General features: G+C 35.2%; 1 protein-coding gene across 1 annotated transcript in view; it reads right to left on the bottom strand.

The window, feature by feature from the left end:
• Positions 1 to 21267, bottom strand: part of LOC123563024 (alpha-(1,6)-fucosyltransferase-like) — an 81289-nt gene that overhangs the window by 53403 nt on the left and 6619 nt on the right. Inside the window, exons 3-4 of the mRNA XM_045355583.1 lie at positions 9500 to 9602; positions 9309 to 9360 (exon numbers count right to left, since the gene is read on the bottom strand). Of these exons, the coding sequence (XP_045211518.1) occupies positions 9309 to 9360; positions 9500 to 9602 (155 nt within the window). The remainder of the gene's footprint in view (positions 1 to 9308; positions 9361 to 9499; positions 9603 to 21267) is intronic.

Raw genomic sequence — 21267 nt, forward strand, 5'->3', positions numbered from 1 at the left:
ATTGTTGTAGTTTTGTGCGACCTGTGGTTTTCCTCTTTTCTATTTTATTATTACAGCAGTGTGGTGATCGTAAAATGCCCCCGTAGTCAGAGTTGATATATTTTGATTTCTCCAGATACGTCAGCACGAAATTTACATATTGTTGATGTACTGTTTAATCTTTTAGTTCTCACATTTTAGCCTTTGTGGATAAAACTGCCCCGTTAGCCTCGTGCAAAGTATAAATGCCGATAGATCTTTAACTTTATCTTTTGGCAGTTTATGTGATTTATATGCTCTAAATCCTTGGATTCTCTCCCTAAATTTCTCTCTCTAAATTCCACTTTGTTTCGTCCCGCTTATTATTTTATCGTTAAGTTCAATTCCATTATTTTAACGGAGACATACGCCTCTTTTCATGGAATTGCGCTCTGTGCATCATTAAATGGCCCATGTACACCGCAGTATTAACACATCTGTGGATGTCTCTTAATATTATTTTTTACTTTTAACATGCAAGAGGGCTGTTCAAAATGAAGGATTTTTTAAGCAAAACAAGAAATATACAACCATGATTCGAAATATTTTTGTTAAATGCGCTGCAAATTTGACATGATTATGACCATACTATCAGGTATAACACCTCCTCGGAAACAGTCATTTGCACGAACCATTCGCACGGTGATCAAATTACAATGACGTAAACAACTTGTTCCTTCATCGTGATGCTTTCGTTAAGTTTGCATAAATCAATGTTTTCTAATTTCTTTTATTAGTTTTGATGAAAACTACTTAAGTCACAAAAAATAAGTTTTAACCCGGGGCTAGAGGGCGTGGACGATAGCTTGCACTTCCACAACAGTCCATATTGGCTCACAATCAGACCAGGGGCCGTATTCATAAAGCATCTTAAGTATAAGTTTTGACTTAAGTTGAAGATTTTACTTAAGTTTGTTGTGATTTCAGCTTAAGTCTAAGTAAAAACTTAAGTCTTATTCATAAAACAGCTTAAACGTAAGATACGTAAGAAATGACTTAAGTCAGAAAACAAAATAGCGTCATGAGTACGATTAAAGTGTTGTTTTTCAGTCTTATTCATAAAACAGCTTAAGGACGTAGGCTACCTTGTTACCAGGGTAAATTCAAATTAGTTGAACCACAGCAATTTTTTGTATTTCGTGTAATTTAATGTTTTAACTGCTACAATCTCAATTTCGTTTATGTCTGTCCCTTCATGTACAGTTTTTATCAAGGTTTGAAGTACATGACTCTCCAAAGGTATATTATATTGAAAGAAGAAGGAAAGTACGGATATTTAACACTTTTTCGTGTATTTTGGTTTCATTGTTATCCGTAGAAATCTGCATAATTGATAATTTTACTAGTATGCGCGTTAGCTTTCTAATATAAGCTTAAAATGTATATGTCGCGGGGCTCGTGTTTCCATGGCAACGCATTTTCTCTCATTTTTTAAACAACTGCGTATGAAAACGGGTTTTTCGACGGCTTTAGTGACAGTCTGTTTCTGACCAACATGGAATATCTGGATAATATGATTAGCAAAATACCAAGCACTTTACATGGTACCCTATTTTTCTTAAAGTTTGAAGTAACCAGGGCAACAGAGATGTTTAAAATAGCTTATATCTTAATTTTTATCGTAATTTCGTATAAAAATATTAAATAAAATAATCTTTCTTGTTAATGTAGCTTTAAAACATCTTATTTCTAACGTACATAATATTTTCGTGTTATTTGCACATACTTAAACAAATTTCAAAGCTTAAAATACTTACAGCAGTACCCATCGTCTGGCATTTTTTATGAAACATTCGTTCTGCACGTTGCTATTATTCTCATGGATATTGTTGAAATGAAAATAAAAAGCCCAAGCTGTGTTCCTTAAATAGACCAGTTTCAACCCTGTTTGAATTTTACATTTAGAAATATAGGTCACAGGCTTCGTTTCCATAGTAACATCAATTTAATTCAAGAAACCATAATTTTCTACTGAAATTTGAACAATTTCAGACTTTAGATTTAGTATATAGGTAAAAAATTATCAACGGAAACTGAAAAATATGTATTACAAATCAAACTGCCCGATTGTTATTTAAAAATGGCCGTAAAAAGTAACTTTCCACCCAGCTATATTCCCAATAACATCAGTTACCATCATCCATTTTCTTACATTCTGCATAACATTTCAATATAACTACATAAAAGAAACAAAATATTGATCATTATTCAGAGCGAAAGACTCATAAAAATATTTCAGCAAATGGTGGCTGTTTAAAAATATTTCAGATAAAGAAAATACACAGAATTACGTACTTTCAAAATAAAAGCTATCAATTTTTACGCGGTAACTGACACGTAACGTCATGACGTCAATGACGTCATTTGATGACAACAATGTTTTGAAGCGTTTCTGTAGCAATTCATTCATTATTTCTGCCTTATTAAACGATTAAGCATCAGATCGGAGACAGGTTCAGGATTTGTATTCAGAAAAATGGATATACAAACACATTTAGTTTGTCGTAAACGTCGTCGTAAATCGTCACGATAGCTTCCTGTTGGGCATGCGCACATACAAATATTAAGGTAACCTACCTCCTTAAACTTAAGATACGTAAGAAATGACTTAAGTCAGAAAACAAAATAGTGTCGTGAGTACGATTAAAGTGTTGTTTTTCAGATAAAAGCACTTAAAACATAATTGTGCATGTTGTATCTGTCTGAAATTAATGTTGTTGTTTTTAATGTTTTCGTCCACAATAAAAGCCAAGAATTACTTATTAAGTTGTTTTATGAATAACAAATATACTTAAGTAAAATAAATTTCTTACTTAAGTAATACTTAAGTAAATAATCAATTTCTTGTACTTATACTTAAGATGCTTTATGAATACGGCACCAGACGTTTACACGAAACCGAGTTAGGTGTTATGTCGTGAATTGGCGTGCTATTACTGCACTCTTATTTGGCGCGCCATGGTCACTTATACGTTTTAACGTCATAACGTCAGACGACATCAGTTTGTATACAAAGAGTAAATAAAAGGTCGAACTTGGTACACAACGCTTTATTCTTACGTTATAACCACACAATTCTCCGACATTATTGGTGTCGTGACAAAACCATGAATCTTCAAAAACTTTAGTCGCTGAGAGAAGGTCATAAGAGAGTCATCAGAAATTATATTACAAAAATCGAGGATGCAAACGAGAGATCAGCGCGACAGAGTTCGACGCGATATTGGGATAAAAGAAGAAATAGTTCAAGCAGAAAAGTTTTCTTTAGACATGGAAATCAACCTGCGACAACTGAGAGCTTTTCATGATGATCAAGGGGAATTGAGAACCGAGAGGCATCCGCCACCACAACATCCCCAAGATAACCAGCCACACTTCAGTGAAGTAGATAACGTAACACCAGCCAACCAAGGGTTGCAGATTTACAACCAGTCTGATATTCCTTCGAATTCCCAATACCACAGACTGCCGAAGCTTTCACTTCCAACATTTAGTGGCAGCATCTTAGAATGGCAGACATTTTGGGACTCCTTTGAGTCGACAATACATTACAATGTTAATCTCACCGATGTTCAAAAATTTAGTTATCTAAAATCTCAACTTGAGCATACTGCAGCCAGAGCTATTGATGGATTCGCAATGACAAATGCAAATTACACTCGTGCCATCGAACTTCTAAAACAGAGGTTCGGACAGCAACATAAAATCACTCATGCAACCATGCAAGCATTGCTCCAATTACCTGCGCCTTCCAATACATTGTATAGTCTTAGACATTTCTATGATGAAATGGAGACATATATTCGTGGTTTGGAATCCCTAGGTCAATTTCAAGAGACATATGGCAGTTTATTAGTGCCGATTATTACTGATAAGTTACCAGTTGAAATGAGAAAGCATATAGCTCGCGAACATGGTGAAAACAACTGGCAGCTCGACGAACTTAGGCATGCAATCAATAAAGAAATTAACATAATGGAAGCCGGTGATTCATTAAGTACAGCAAATGTTGATGCATTTGGACCAACAGCGTCATTTTACAAAGAAGAACAAATCGAACAGCACCAAACGGGTAAACTTTAATCATGTTCACAAAAATCCTATTCGATGTGCATTTTGTGAGAAAAGCCATAGCTCAATCGAATGTTAGAAGTTTATTGATGTTAATGCTAGGATGAGAATAGTTAAACAGAGAAGACTTTGCTTTAATTGTCTCGGAAAACATCAAGTGTCAATGTGTCATTCAAAACATAGATGTCGCTACTGTCAAAAAAGCATCATATCAGTATATGTAACAAACAGACAGTTACAAGTCTTAACAGTTCAACACCGGAAGTACATGAAACAGAACCGGAAACAACCGTGCTACATTCATCGTCACGTCATACAAGCTCTGGTGTATTACTGAAAACGGCTGTCACCGCAGTGAACTCTATGGATACATATATGGATGCCATTATTCTTTTCGACGAAGGGGCGCAACGTTCCTTCATCACAGAGGACTTAGCACAGAAACTACATGTACGCTGTGAGTCTACAGAAGCACTGAATTTGTCATCTTTCGAAAGTACAAGTAACAAGATACAGTATTTAGACTGCGCAACTGTGTATTTGGTCGCCGACTCTCACCAGAAAATACCGATACGTGTATTGATTGTGCCGACAATAGCGACACCTAGCAGTAATCGCGCTCATTATGCTGCAAGCAAATTACCATATTTTCAGGGTTTAAAGTTAGCCCATACCGTCACAGATGATAGTCCATTCTCAGTCTCAATGTTGATTGGTGCAGATTTTTACTGGGGCGTAGTAGAGGATCACATTATCCGCGGAAATGGACCGACTGCCGTAATATCGAAAATCGGTTATCTGTTATCCGGACCGATAATCGAAGCTGACACGCGTGAGCACATAGACCACATCTTTAATGTTATAACATCACATCGTGCGGAAGAAAGTGATTTGGAACTATTCTGGAACCTAGAGAGTATGGGTATTACAACTGACCCGGTGAACCAGAAGTTCACTGCTCACTTAGAACAGTGCCAGCAAACATCGATAGAATTCACTGATGGTAGATATTCTGCAAAACTTCCATGGAAAGACGATCACCCGCCATTGCCGACACATTATGATATTACCAGGAAAAGGGCAGAAAATACTATTAGAAGACTAAGTAGTCAACCTCATATTCTGAAGAAATATGGAGACATCATTGCGGATCAAGAACAAAGAGGATTCATTGAGAAGATAGATAATTTAGCTGATACCCCGTCGCAAGTGCATTACATTCCCCACCCAGTCAAGAAGGACTCCTCCACAACACCCATTCGGATCGTATATGATTGCAGCTGTCGCCAGTCCCGTAACCATCTAAGCCTGAATGACTGTTTATAATCCACGCCACCTATTATGAACGAATTGACATCCATCTTAGTGAGATTTCGCATGCACAAATATGCTGTTTGTACAGATATAGAAAAGGCATTTCTACATGTAGGCCTTCATCCGAATGATCGTGACGTGACACGATTCCTATAGCTTAATGACCGCGCCAACCCCGACAGTCCACTGTGTACATACCGGTTTAAAGCAGTATTATTTGGCGCAACGTGCTCCCCATTTATACTAAATGCTACGCTCTTAAAACATCTGAAGTTACACGAATCTGTCAAAGCCGCTGAAACCATGCAGAGAGACTTATACGTTGACAATGTTCTTTCAAGTTTCCAACTACAAGTTGATTTACTTACCTATTTCGGAGAAGCACGGAGTCTTATGTCGAAAGCCGGAATGAATCTTCGTTCGTGGACATCAAATAGTGCCGCCCTTAGGTCTCAAGCTGCAGCGGAAGGAGTATTGGACAATGATGAGGTTACTAAAGTACTTGGTATGCGCTGGGAACCAGTTGCCGACCAGGTGTCATTTGTCAGACGAGAAATCCCATTGTTAGAGACTGTTACTAAGAGAACCATTTTGCGATATTCATCACGCATTTATGACATCCTTGGGCTACTTAGTCCAGTGATGGTACGCGCAAAACTGCTGCTTCAAGAATTGTGGAAGTTAAATTACGACTGGGACATACCATTGCCTTCACATATTCAGCAAACCTGGACAGTCCTTGCAAACGACTTAAATACAGTTACAGATGTCAAGTTTTCAAGGAAGCTCTTAATCGATCCTTCTGACACTGAAAAAAGAAATACGACAGAATGTGACACATATTTGCACATTTTTGTTGACGTCATCACAAAATCCGATTGGGCCACAGCATACATCTGCAACAAATCTGATTCAAAACTGGTGATGGCAAAAAATCGAGTAGCGCCACTAAAATCGCTTACATTACCGCAACTTGAGCTTATGGCAACATTAGTTGGCGCACGTCTAGCTAAGTAACATTTTGGTCAGATAGTCAAATTGTGCTTTACTGGTTAAACACAAACAAGCCACTTCAAAGATTCGTCCAAAATCGCGTCATTGAAATACAAAGCCTTACCCAACAATATGAATGGAAATACTGTCCCACATGTGATAATCCTGCCGATCTTCTTACACGCGGGATTTCTACAGATCAGTTTATCAGCAATAATCTCTGGGAGACAGGACCGACTTGGATTCTCGAGAAATCTCGCTGGCCAAGATGGGAACATGCCCCTTCAAATTTACAAACGCCAGAGATCGAGTAGACGACATTTACAGAAGATGACAGATTACCGCCAACAAATATAGCCAATCTACAGTGTACAATTCAGCAAGGAATTCACGATGTTATGAACATAGAAAGATACAGCAGTTACCGTAAACTACTCCGTGTTACAGCTTATGTTCTGAGATTTATTTCAAACTGCAAGAAACTACTAAGTGACAGACAGGTAAGTACTTTGTCAGTGAGAGAACTTTGCGATGCAGAAAACAAATGGTTGTTATCATGCTAAGCTGTAACATATTCTTCGGAAATATCGGAGATACAGTCCAAAATGACGTGTAGGTCACCCATAATCAGGCACTTAAGGCTTTTCTTAGACGACTATGGACTTATTCGCTGCAATGGAAGAATACATAATGCCTCATTGGCCGACGTCACAAAGTTCTCGTACCTTTTACCAAAGAAGCATCCACTGACCCGCTTGATTGTAACTGATGCTCATGAAAATCAATTGCATTCAGGAATTAATTCTACGCTACTTCGACAGAAATACTGGATACCCGCCATAAGACAATGCACTAAGTCAGTTTTGCGTAAATGCGTAATTTGCCGCCGAGTTACTTGGAGACCTTACACAGCACCAGATACACCACCACTACCGAAGATAAGAGTGAAAGAGTCGCCGCCATTCAGTGTCACAGGGGTTGATTTCACAGGCGCTCTTTACGTCAAAGACAATACCGGAAGTGAAATCAACGTCTACATATGCCTTTTCACATGTGCTGTAACTAGAGCTGTACATCTGGAAGTAGTTCCTAACTTATCAGAGGATTCCTTTATACAACCATTTCGCCGATTCGCCAGCCGGAAGTCGATGCCGAAGTTATTATCTCAGATAACGCCGCAACATATTTGTCTGAATCAAACTACTTGAAGCGTCTGTTTGAATATTCTTCCGTGATGGTTATGCTTAATAGGAGAGGAATTGAATGGAAATTCATCCCATGCAAAGCACCGTGGTACGGAGGTTTTTGGGAGCGCTTAATTGGTGTTACAAAAACTACATTGAAAAAGATACTAGGGAAAGCTTTGAAACACTTCAAACTATCGTCACAGAAATAGAAGCGATCATGAATGACCGTCCCTTAACTAACATTTCATCCAACTTCGACGACCCGGAATCATTAACTCCGGCACATCTCTTGTATGGCCGAAGAATAACATCATTGCCGTATTCCGACTAAGATAATGACTTCAGTAGTCATCAAATCAACATGGGAAATATTAATTTCAACAAGCGGGCGAAAGTCGTAGCGACGGCTATTCAACATTTCTGGAAAAGATGGAAATCGGAATACCTCACCTCACTTCGTGAACACTACCAAACCACCGGACGTAACTCCCAAAGTAGCAAAGTAGGAGACATTGTGCAGATCCACGGCGATTGCCCAAGGACTCGTTGGAAATTAGCTGTGGTCGAGGAATTACTTCCGGGAAATGATGGAATTACCCGTGCAGCCAAAATTCGGACCCAAAAAATGGAAGTTCAACCAGACCAGTGGTGAAGTTTTATCCCCTTAAAGTTATTCGTGACTCCGAAAATGAATAAACTGTGTCTTTATTCTATTTGTCGGTAATTAATTTGATGGACTGTAATTTACACGTGCTTTATGTGAATATATTTAAAGTGAGCGAATATTCTGAGATAGAGACTCTTAAACAGTTTAAGTCGCGAAGTATTTCAAATATACGATAGAGACTTTTAAGGTTGTGTCAAATACAATTTCAGATGAATATAGAGACAGAGACTGTAAGTTGTGATGAATTTCATAGGTTCAGAGAAAGAGACTAAGTGATGATTAATTAGAGACTGTGTGATTTCGCTATAGAGAGTAATAACTTCATTACCTTTAATCCTTTCATTGAATTTTACTAAGAATTTACAAGTGATCATAGTTACTACTATAATTAAGTACTTTAAGTGTTCATGTGAAATGTTACTTTTGCGGCCCCCAGTATGTCGTGAACTGGCGTGCTATTACTGCACTCTTATTTGGCGCGTCATGGTCACTTATACGTTTTAACGTCAATAACGTCAGTCGTCATCAGTTTGTATACAAAGAGTAAATAAAAGGTCGAACTTGGTACACAACGCTTTATTCTTACGTTATAACCACACAATTCTCCGACAGTTGTATTCGATGTGCAGTAAAACCTATATACTCAATTTCGACATACAAGTTTTAGAATTAAGAAGTCATTCAACATTGTTCGTTTTACTAGCATATTACTTTAAAGATATGCGCCTATCATTCATTATTTTTTTTTTGTCTTTTGGCATTTACTTCAAATGTAAAAAATCCTCAATTACTGTATATAACTTTACTGAATATATAAGTTAGTATGATAATTAATGTCACGAAATAAAATGTTGGTTGTTAAGAAAGCTCCCAGTTTTAAATGGTAGAACACATCAATGCTAATTTGATTAGGTAGACCGATATCTTATGTGTCAGCTAAGTAATGTTGTTACCAGAGAAATAATGCATCAAACATAACGATTATATAGTCATGATAATTATCTTATTATTATATGTATAGTATCTCAATTTCTTTTTTTTTATGAAATTCATCTTACTTGGTGGGAGGTCGCAGACAACTTTCCTTGCAGACTCACATTTTACAGGATTCTGAAAAAAAAAAATGACTTAGAAGAATTATAACAAACATAACAGAGTAGTTAATAACAAAAATGTGTTGTAATAATAAAAAAAAACAGTTTTGAAAATAGGATAATGCAGATATGTAAAATACTTTTGAAAATAACACCTGCAACTCATTAATCCTTTTTTGTACAAGCTCTGCTATTTTCTTGTATTCGTCTACACTCTCATTCGTAGTTTTATGCAAGTCATCATCACTTTTTTTCAAACTGAAAAATAAGAAAATTTGTCAAATGAGGTATCTTATACTAATGATAGAAACATAATAAAATGTTAAAATCCGATTCACAAAAACTTGTTTTCTATTGGCATCAACGTTCTTTCAATGTTGCTTTCCTGTTGGACATTGTTTTCGTTCAATGTGAGATGGAATAAATATGTTCATCATTAATTCATATTTTTAATGCGTGTGTAGCAGTTACGTTAGCCTGTCAGTATGGATGGCTTGTAAATGGAATGTTTAAACATTTGTTCTAGTTAAGTTTACCTACATGCTTTCTGTATCAATTTAATTTGCAATAACAAAGTTAAAAATAATTATTTTAATTCAACAGAAAAGATTGAAATATAATTTACGGATAGAGTACCAATATCTTTTAGGGTAGAATTTATAATTCTGACAAAGAACCGTACATCAATGTATCGAATACACATGCACCATTTCATTATGTTAACATTAACTATGAATATATACATAAGAATAGTTTATGCCTTTATTGATATACGTGCAGACTTCATACGATTTCATATGATGGCACTTTATCATTCAACACATTACACGGTTTGAAGAATTTTGACACGAAACATTTCTGACAAAACAAAGAGATGTGACCACGTATCTAAAACTAGAAATAATATAAAGAGTTTTGTTCAAATATCACCCGACTATTATATCAGGAATAAAGTTTCTGACAAGAAGACTTAAAAACTTTACAATGTAATCATATACGGACAAATGATCATGCTTCATGATTGTTAAAACTCTAAAGTCAGATCAGTGTTTTGACCAGGCCTCACATATTATACACCTAGAAAAACAGTCACGTGTTTATAAATCTGAATCAAGAACAATCTAGGTTAAGATCACCTAAACTGAAGTTCGAAACTGGACAAGAACTCTTGAGAGAAGGTTGTCCCTGAAATATTTAGATGCAATTATTTTAAAATCAGACCAGAGTTGTCTGAAAATCATGATGTTGTATTTTTTTTTAAAAAAAAATATTTTACAATTAACCATCGTTTTCGGATTAGATGATTTTCTTATTATTCACCCTGGATCTGAGAGCAACTTACCAAAGGAGCGTTTTGAACAGCATAAAAAGAGATTATTGAACATCAGGAAAAAATTCATGAATACCAGCCGATCCTTTTAAGATAATGTCGTTTGCAGAAATGGTTTACAAACATGTGATTTGCGGACTGATGGTGAATGATTACAATAGCTTACCTTGAACACTTTGTGATCTGGTAAGCTTAAATCTCAACCTAAAGTCTGTCCAACCAATCTGGTTAAATCATTTTTAAAGTAATGATATGCGTTATGATGCCCAACATACGTTTTTATATAATGCAGGTCCATATCTCTGGGCATGTTTTTCATTTCTCCCAAAAATATTTTTTTATCGGTTTATTTTCGGGATGTAATCCATAGAACTACAATGCTTGAAAGGCAGTGGCTAGGTAGCCGGCTCTAGATATATACATTTTGTATATGAATATGTTAGTAAAGGTAGCCGGCTTTGATAAACTGTATTATAAAGGATCATTATATTAGTTAAATAAATTACATTTCTTGTGATTAATTATTTAGGGTCTTTTCGTGATTTACCTGTTTATTTCGCCGTATTTACTCGCTCATATCATATCGGCCGATATTTTTTGTTTACTTATCAACAAATGATCAGAGTGTCGTTATCGTCATCGGCATGTTTATAGCCCCCTAAAATAAAGTTTTTAATAAATTTTTGTAGTTTGTTATATGTTGAAAAACATCTTTGATAGATGATGTCAATTATCGGCGATCCTTTAGAATTAGGTCTTTTGAAATTTTCTTTCACAGTAGAATTAGGTCTTTTGAAATTATCTTTCACAGTATAATTGCCTTAGAATAAAGAGTTAATTATTTTGTTCAAACAAACAATAAGAACCAATCAAGATTATTGACTTGTGTTCATGTATGATATGTAGATATGGAGCCGGCTACCTAGACCTTTAGATTAAAGGTTCCGGTAGAACCGGCTACCTAGCCACTGCCAAATTGAAAACTGAGGATCTTTCATAACGTCAATAGAGGTCTGAAAGTTCATTATTATGATAGTAACTGTTATACCTAAGTTCTTGCCAAAATATTACTCATTTGTGTTTTATAACTTGTTTTACTTCTATTACATAAAGATTGCCTCCTTTTTGAAATCATGGAGAGATAAAACACGGATTACCACTGCATGTGTAATGTTGGTTCGTAAATGTGACTTTAGATACATATATGTTTTATAGTTCTATTCAGTCTCCAATTCATGAAGGTCGAAATATCTACCTAAACAATTGCATATTAATGCATGTACAAAAATAATCCTTCATATTCAAACGAACCCGATTACCTTGTAAACCTGTGTGCATGGGTATCAGGAAAGCGGTACACGATGTTGAAATGTAAAGACTTTGATGATGAAAAGCCGAACCTACAATTGTGAAAAGTCGAAAATATGATGATGAAAACTCGAAACTATGACGGTGAAAACTCAAAACTACGATAGTGGGAAGTCGCAACTAAGATGCTAAAAAGTCTAAACCGCGAAACCACGATGGTGAAAATACGAAATGATTTCAACTTTTAGCATCATAGTTTCGTGGTTTCGACTTTTAAACATCGTAGTCTCGTTCTTACGTTGTTTCGAGCTCACGTACGTTATGCGGCGATGTCCCTACCGGGACACCGTGCGTAGACATCATGCGCGGATCCAGCCATTTTCCCCAAGTGGTGTTCCAACCGAACCCTTACTATGACAAACATGTGTCTGTATATACTTAATAATTTGAGGTTATTTAAGTGGATGTTAGCCGTTTACAAGTAAAGAGTTGTCAATAAGTATTTGTTGAACAGGCTGAAAGATAAAATAGCGGGTCATGTTCCCCCTGAATATTTTGAAATTCAGCGCTTCATTTCCGGCATTCTGGGACATTTTAGGAGCATTTAAAACATCCCTAACCCTAACCCTTATTTTCACATTTTTATGAGCTCACCTGTTAAATTAAGGTGGAATAGCACTTTGTAATTTTTTTACAACCCGCATATGATTTTGATATCAGATTAAAGTAGAAGTTATCCCCGGCGTGAATGTGTAACTGTTTCCTTAGTTACTAGTGAAACGTTTTAGCTATGACGGCGCAAACATTACCATGCACGTCTGTTTTGGCGCCACGTTAAAATGCGATAAAAATCGGTTCATTTTCTCTCATTTATTTATTTTTCTATTTACAGCAATGAAACTTATATCTTTATGTGTGATATACAAAGGTCTACGGCGCTAGACAGTATTTGTCACTTCTATTTTCAAAATTATGAAAAAAATGAAGAAAAACGACAATCTCAATTTTTTAGTTTTTAGAAAAAAATGGCACACTTGTCAAATTAACGGATAAACGGCTTGAAATTTTTTTGCCAAATTTTTATATTTTCAAGATAAATTTATGTTTGATAGAATATTAAAAAATTAAGTACTTTTACCATCCAGTTATTTTTTAATTAATGATTTATTAAACATATACGTCAGTAAAATGTGACGTCAAAATATAAACTCTATCTAATTAATGTTGCGTCAGTAGAATAATATGGATGAACAGATACAATACGTTTTCACTCACGATTTGTTTGTATGTGCATATGACAGAAATAGCAAAGTATCAAGCTTCAAGTATTTTTGCATTATGTATTGTTCTTTAAAAAGTTACTTTATGTTAAGTGTATTTATGCATGTATAACGTGACATATTACATACTCTTCCTGTGTGGAGGTAATAATAAAATTCTATTCTGTTTTTTATTCAGAAATTTTTTTACTGGAAAACAAATCATCTTATAGGAGAAATAAACCACTGAACATAAGTGAAAAATGTCTTACAAATCACAACTTTTTTAGAATAAATCAAAAATGGCTATCGAATGAAAAGAACTCAAGCAGTATCTGCATTAACTCATTTTCATAACAGTTGGGAAAAATGTATTATTGCATTTAGTTTAAACATATTTTATTCCCAGTAATACATATACAAATTAAATACATACATCATAGTTTGAACAAGATAATTAGGAAAGGATAAGAATGAAAGACATATAGTCTTATAGAATTATTGCATTTGATTAAACATTCGATATAGGTTGTTCCACGCAATGCATCGATCCCAAACTGTTACACGTACGTGCAGTTAACTTCTTTGGATGTTAAAAAAAAATTGCACAATTTTTACAAATAAATTCTATCGTTTTGCCCGCTACACATAGTTAAAAGTATAACTTATCTATGGAAGCCTATGGAGGGACAATTGATTTCCGTACTTCCCATTTCTGACTTCTAACTTTTGCCCCCCAGAGCTTCCATACTTATCAGATTTATGTTTTACGGGTGCATTTTAAGCGTGTACAATGAAATTGCACAAGCTGTCCTATTCTGAATTTCAACAACTGGGAGTTTAAAAAAGTACGAAATTTGGAAATGAAATGCTACTCGTATATGTGCACTTACAATAGCGCTGAAACGTACATTAAAATTGCACATTACATTTTCATTTCCTATCAAAATATAATGACAATGAGTTCATTATTTATGATCTGTTAGTTACACTAGCACTTTTTCCGACCTTCTCAGTTAATATTATGCGTATTCCCTGCTCACGCATGACATCTTATTTTGTGTGTCATGCGCGCATATAATCTCCTGCGCATGACATCTTATCTCTTCCCTTGAATAATGCACAGACGGGAACATGGGGTCTCCTCCATCATCAAAAGCTGGAAAGCCGCTATAAGACTAAAATTGTGTCGGTGTGACGTAATTCTCAACATCTGTCTGTTTAATTTTTGTTGCTCCACATTGGGAAAATGCTACATGCTTGCTTCAGTGTGATGATTTTTGCGAGCACAACCTTTGTCTAACACCCTCAGTCAAGTGTTACATTTACCTTAGAGATAGAGGTCCTATGTTTGCTCCCGAGAATCGATCTCACTGAGTAAAGCATAAAGTATTTTCAAAATATACGACGCCGCATGATGTTATGATCTGGACACAAATTAGCTGGACGGACGGACGTATGCACGCACGTACACACGCTTGCATGCACTCACGCATGAATATTTCCCTGTATCTATATGACATGAAAAAGTTTGCTATTTAAAAGTCACACGTCGTGTCACTGTTGGACTCACCGATGGACTGAAGGATATGGGGTGGGGGTCAGGTAAGTGGGGATATAGTAGTAATATTTCGTCGGCGACAGACAAATATATCATAACTATTCATTAATTTCATCACTTTTTATCTCAGGTTTGATTAATACAATCGTATTTTGTTATTCCGGAAGGCCAAACTTGAAACAATGCTTTTTATCTTTGTTTTTTTTTTTTTTTTTTGGAGTTGGGGGAGAGGACGGAGGGGTTGGGTAGGAGGGTTGGTGATGATAGGCCAAATCACTAAATGGCACAGCGGCTAATCTTTTATATATCAGGCTATAATTTATTATTTAGCAATTCCATTTTAATCATTTTGGAAGCGGGTTTCGTTTTTAGTAGTATAGTAATGAGACTGCGGAAGGCCGGTGCGCCATGCTAATTTTAAAATGCCAAAATGTCGTGCTCTCCAGATAATATTTCTTGCACACGAGATAAGTTGTCGTGACCACGAGATAAGATGTCGTGCGCGCGAAATAATTTAACCTTCAAAAAAATAGATGCATGTCCTAAACATACTACCGTAGTATATCCGTAGTACATCCGCTTGAAAAAGTTTTTAATCACAAATGTATACTTACGTCTGAATTTTATTTATCAATGTAATAATAAGCGTGAACTGAAACTGAAATGATCAAAACTCTGGCGCTCAACAAAATAAAGCACGAGCTCTTACTTAAGTTACTGGCAAAGGTAAAAGTACATGTATAAAATCTAAACATGTATATATCTATCACTGCAAAGTTTTATAATTTAAAGGAAAACAAGGTATTGTCAAACACTACCACATTTAAGAAAAAAAGATAATTTACCTGCGGAAAAGGCTTCCTGTAAGACATTGTTTTTATCACTACACTTGATTGAATCTGTTATGTCATATGTTCATGTGACCTCACTGTTGTCATGAGATTCTTCTTTTGTTTGTTTGTCTTGGGTTTTTCAACAGTATTTCAGTCATGTAACGGTGGACAGTTGACCAAACAGTCTTCCTGGATTCTGTACCAGTACAAACATGTTCTCCGCTAAGTAGCTGCCAACTTCGCCCCATGAATCGAAGGTGTGGAAGAATGATTTCCGACACTGTCTTTTATCACACGGCTACTAAACGCTAGCGCCACCACCAAATTGTGGTGATAAGGAAAAGAGCTATCGATATTTCCGTGGTGCAGCTATCGCCAGTTTGAAAATGTAAACACGTGAGTAAAATTTATATTTTATCTTATATTTTTATTGATAGAACTTTTTTCAAAAATCGGAGAATGTAGTTCCGTGTAACAACACTTTAACTAGCGGTTGGCTGTGATTTTATTAAAATAATATGCAAATTGTGGTGTCAGGAGCTATTCTCCCGAATCTGACAATCGCACATTTTCATATCGGCCAGTATTCGAACACCATTTCGATTAATGGACACACTGTAAGAACATACCTGCGCATGCAAATAGTGTAGAAATGATAAATAACTATATAGGCACACACCATGAATAATAGAATCTCGGGTTAGAAGAAATATTCCAGGATTTTTAAAAGTGGTGGCGCTATAACTCTAGTGATGGCACTATACAGTAGTGGTGGCGCTGTTACGGCATTCAGTAATACGAACTGCTGACGCATCCGTAACCAAACAAACACCAACATTCTCTAACTGATAATATTCCTGCAAGGAATCATGTTATTAAAGAAAGAAAAACACGATCATAGTTTATTTATCTTTATGAAACATTCTCTATCCAAGAAAAAAAAAGAACAAAATACTCACAGACCCTTGGGACTCTTGTAGTCAAAGTAAATTTCCTTTGTTTAAAATGTTAATGTAGAATTATTTTCTAACCTTTAAATATTCTACCTAAATACAAACGTAAGTGTACTTTAAATTCAGGTCATGAAAAATAGTAGCAATACTTTTATTTCAAACAAAGATTTGTGTAGAATTTATTTGTTATATTTAGATTCTGAAAGTTACTTGCCTTTGTATTTTTACGTCGTTAGCATGCATTGTAAACGAAAGACCATACTTTCACAATTCTTTCTAAAATTACAGAAATGTCGATAGTACATTTTCAATTCCAATCGATTAAATATAATTAATCAATACAGCTTAGATGCACAATCTGAATCCATATACATGTAGATTATTTTGCGATCATGTACAGGTTACTACATGTATTTTGTTGAGTAACGTAATTTGGGTATAGTGTGGGATAGGTTGGTAACATCAATAATTGTAGAAATTTCCGCGGCTTGCAGTCAGACATTTTCATATTTTAAAATTGAATATATCAGCCACTAATCATATACAACAGCGCCACCACTACTGTATAGCGCCACCACTTGGGTGATAGCGCCACCATTTTTAAAAATAGTCGTGTTTTAACTTTTTAACTGTGTTTTTCGTAATTCTTTGGTGTACTGGAATACGTGTTATTCAGTTCTATACGATTTGCATGTGTAGGTATGTTTTAACAGTGTGTCTTATCATCGGAACGGTGTTCGAATACTAGCATATATGAAAATATGCCACTGTCAAATTCAGGAGAAAAGCTCCTGGCACCACAATTTGCATAATATTTTAATGAAATTACAGCCAACCTCTAGTAAAAGTGTTGTTACACGGAACTACATTCCCCGAATTTCGAAAAAAGTTCTATCAGTAAAAATATAAGATCAAATATAAATTTTACTCACGTGTTTACAAGTAGAAACGGGCGATAGCTGCACCACGGAAATGTCGATAGCTCTTTTCCTTATCACCACAATTTGGTGGTGGCGCTAGCGTTTAGTAGCCGTGTATCATATCGTCACGGAGAACGTACGCCTCGCTCAGGGCTCGAACTCACGAACCCGCGATCCGCAGATCTGCGCTATCACTACTGAGCGAAGCGGGCGGGCGGGCCCGAGATCCTTCTTTAACGTTCTTCAGCTTTTACATTCTTCAGCTATTAAAATTTTCAAACAATTTTCTTTTCGTAAAAAATAAAAAATTGGTGTATTTATAGATGACTGATTGCCTACATGACGGCACATTTTTGCCAGATTTAATAAGATCTTGAAACAGAATTGTTATGAAATTCATACACGAAAGATTTTTATTATAAAACAATTAAGAATTGATAAAAATGAAGCACATTTATAGGGGAATATTCAGTGCATACATGCCTTTTTAAGTATATAGATTATTCTTAAGAAACCATACCCGCGTTGTATCTAAGAATGCACTTTGACGTCACTTTTTGTTCGTCGGATAGGGGACAAAATCAGTGATTAAAAAGAATACTAGATGGTAAAAGTTTTCAATTTTTTGAAATTTTATTAAACATAATTTTATCTTAAATATATAAAATTTTGGCAAAAAAATTTCGAGCCGTTTTCCCGTTAATTTAACGAGTGTGCGATTTTTTCAATAAAACTAAAATTTTGAGAATGTCGTTTTTCTTCATTTTTTCCATCGTTTTGAAAACAAAAGTGACAACTACTATCCAGCGCCGTAGACCTTTGTATAACACACATAAAGATGTAAATTTCATTGCCGTAAATTGAAAAATAAAACAAATGAGAGAAAATAAACCGATTTTTTATCGCTTTTTAACGTGGCGCCAAAACAGACGTGCATGGTAATGTTTGCGACGTCATAGCTAAAACGTTTCACTAATAACAAAAAAAAAACAGTTACACATTCTTGCCGGGGATAACTTCTACTTTAATATGATATCAAAATCATATGCGGGTTGTAAAAAAAATACAAAGTGCTATTTCACCTTAAGAGGTAAAATTATTTGTATCTTTGAGATAATTAACATGAATATGAATAAGCGCTCTCAGTAGAGCAGCCATATACACTTTGAATGCGGTCCCTAATGTTGCCTTTTCGAAAAACCATTTTCTTTCCATCTCTTTTTCCTATTTTAGGATTTTCTAGGAGGGTCCGGACTCCAGGACCCTACCCTCTGGATCTGCGCATGTACGTACCATCAATAAATTGTTTTCAAAGGCTCATTACATAGTCTCATGCGACGTCACGCAACTTTTAACAAACCAAAACTATCCCAGTTGGACATATAGAAATGATCGTATTGTCCTAACAAAACAGTGACCACTGTGATATAAAATCTAGGTGAACTTATTTTAAGCTCATCATTTTTACCATAAAAACAAACTTTCTGCTCAATTAAAACATATTGGTAAAATTAAAAGTTTTCGAAATTGTGATTTTAGAGCGATTTTTAGCAGGAAAACAATTGACAATATTAAAACTAGATCTGGCTCTATAGCATTTGATCCGCAAGTCACGCTCTGAACATTACGGATTTATAGGTGGATGAACAGCAAGGCAAGTCTACTGTGACGTCATTCAGTGTTATGTCATTTGTGATGTCACTTTCAAATCGGACGCGATAGAAAAGTGTAGTGTGTTTTCAAAGCAGTAGTTTTATGGAAACTAATTTTGGAAAGGGTGACATATCGAGGATAATTCTTTGAAATAAATTCAATGGGAAGGAAGGATTTTTTAAATCGTAGAATACAGGTTATTTTTTTAACCATGCGTATGAAAACTGGTGTAATCAAGGGATTGTTTCATATGTATGGTGCAATTGGTGCCTGAATATCATCTAGAGAGCCATTGACTGAGTGTGGTTTTCGAACAAAATATGATGTTGTATTCCGATTGGACGGTGGAAACATTAATGGGAAAGTGATTAATTTGTAAATTGGAATTTGGGATACAGCATACAGTTAACTTGGAATTTGCAAGTTGCAAGTAAGTAAATTTGTCTTCCTTGCATTTGAAATTTGTTTTGAATATACGAACTATTAAACCTATTGATCTTTCAAGGTATTTCAGTACAAAAGGATGATTATTCATTTTAAAATCCATTTTGAGTTGCTCCCCAAGTAATTCACGTGACCTGTCATACTCTCCTCCTTTTTAGAGAATAAGCGCCAATGGCGGCCGACTTTTTACAACAGTGAGATGCCGTTGGAAAAATATATGTGGCATTCATTTAGCAATTCGAGTACTTAGAGAAAAATCCTTGAAATTCTCGAAGGTGACTTTTTTGTAGTCCAGTTAACGCTACTTACTTTACCGATAGCTGCACCAGTTTTGTCACCGTGCATCTAAGTTGATGTCAACCGATGGAATGGGACAGACTTTAGTATTAACTCGGTAACGTTAAAATGTCTATTAGCTTTGATGTGATTTTAAATTAATTATAGTGTAAAATCAAACAACGCTACCAATTTAGGTTACTGGTTTTGCTTTCAGTGTTTCATACAGAAACCTCAATGCTTTAATGTTTGTGAATGGAACCATATTATTACTCATTTATCTAGACGGTACAAAAATGTTTAGTTGATGTGGTAGAATTAGACACGTTTCTTTACTATTTACAAACTAACTTAGAGTCAAGCTTTCACTTCTCTTCATTTTAAGCTATTATTTTGCAATACGAATCCGGAAATAACCACAGCCTTTTAAAACATTATTATCTTCGATTAGATCAAACCTTGATTATGTTTTGTAATTTATGATACAGGAGGAACATTTTATTTTGTCCAAAATAAATATATCGGTATTGCCAATTGTGCGCTCGTAACAGTGCCATTTAAAAACAAATACGAAATATGTATGTAAGAGCAAACAAACCTTTCGTTTGCATACACCTAAAACACCCCTCATTAAAGTTTACTTGACGAATCTATCTATGTTGGCCATTTATGATAACGAGAAACGTTCGACATGAAACCATTTTATGATACAATTACAACACATCGAAATGTTGGTGTCCGTCTTAAACCGTCTATGAGGGAAGCACACTTTGCTGTAAAGGAACGTAACAGAGCATTCTATTCTCAGAAATTCGCCACGAATCTCTATCTCTCAAAAACGTTTATCATCATGATATAAAAGTCGTATAAAAGCAGTGAATTAATCCTGAAATATTCAATAAAATCTGTGAGGAGTTTAATTATGATTCAGCATTAGAATTGATTATTAATTTTAAAGTATAGCTGTGCGGGAGGTTAAATTAGTATTTCCATTTACAAAGATCACTTATGTTTTTAAAAAGTGGTCTTGATTTTTCTAGTCCCGCTTTATACATATCGTAAATTGTCGTTTTAGTCATTGTGATATTTCTTACCATTTTCATTTATTTCATTGTAATTGAAATGTATATTACTACTGTTTTACATTCCAATATCGGAATAGTTTATCAGACGTCAGTGTTATTTTAGATACTTATATAACTCAATGGATAAGAATTCAAATAAAAGAATGAAGTAAATGACTAAAAGGGTTTTATTTTCACGATAAGTGACACGATTCCTACGAAACTACGGTCATTTGTAGAGAAACACGAATTTTGAAATAAAATGGCCATACATCCGAAAATTAAAGCCTAAATTATGTGCTCATTTAGTCTAATAATCTAA

This window comes from Mercenaria mercenaria, chromosome 2 (assembly GCF_021730395.1).
Source record: "Mercenaria mercenaria strain notata chromosome 2, MADL_Memer_1, whole genome shotgun sequence".
NCBI classification, from domain to species: Eukaryota; Metazoa; Mollusca; class Bivalvia; order Venerida; family Veneridae; genus Mercenaria; species Mercenaria mercenaria.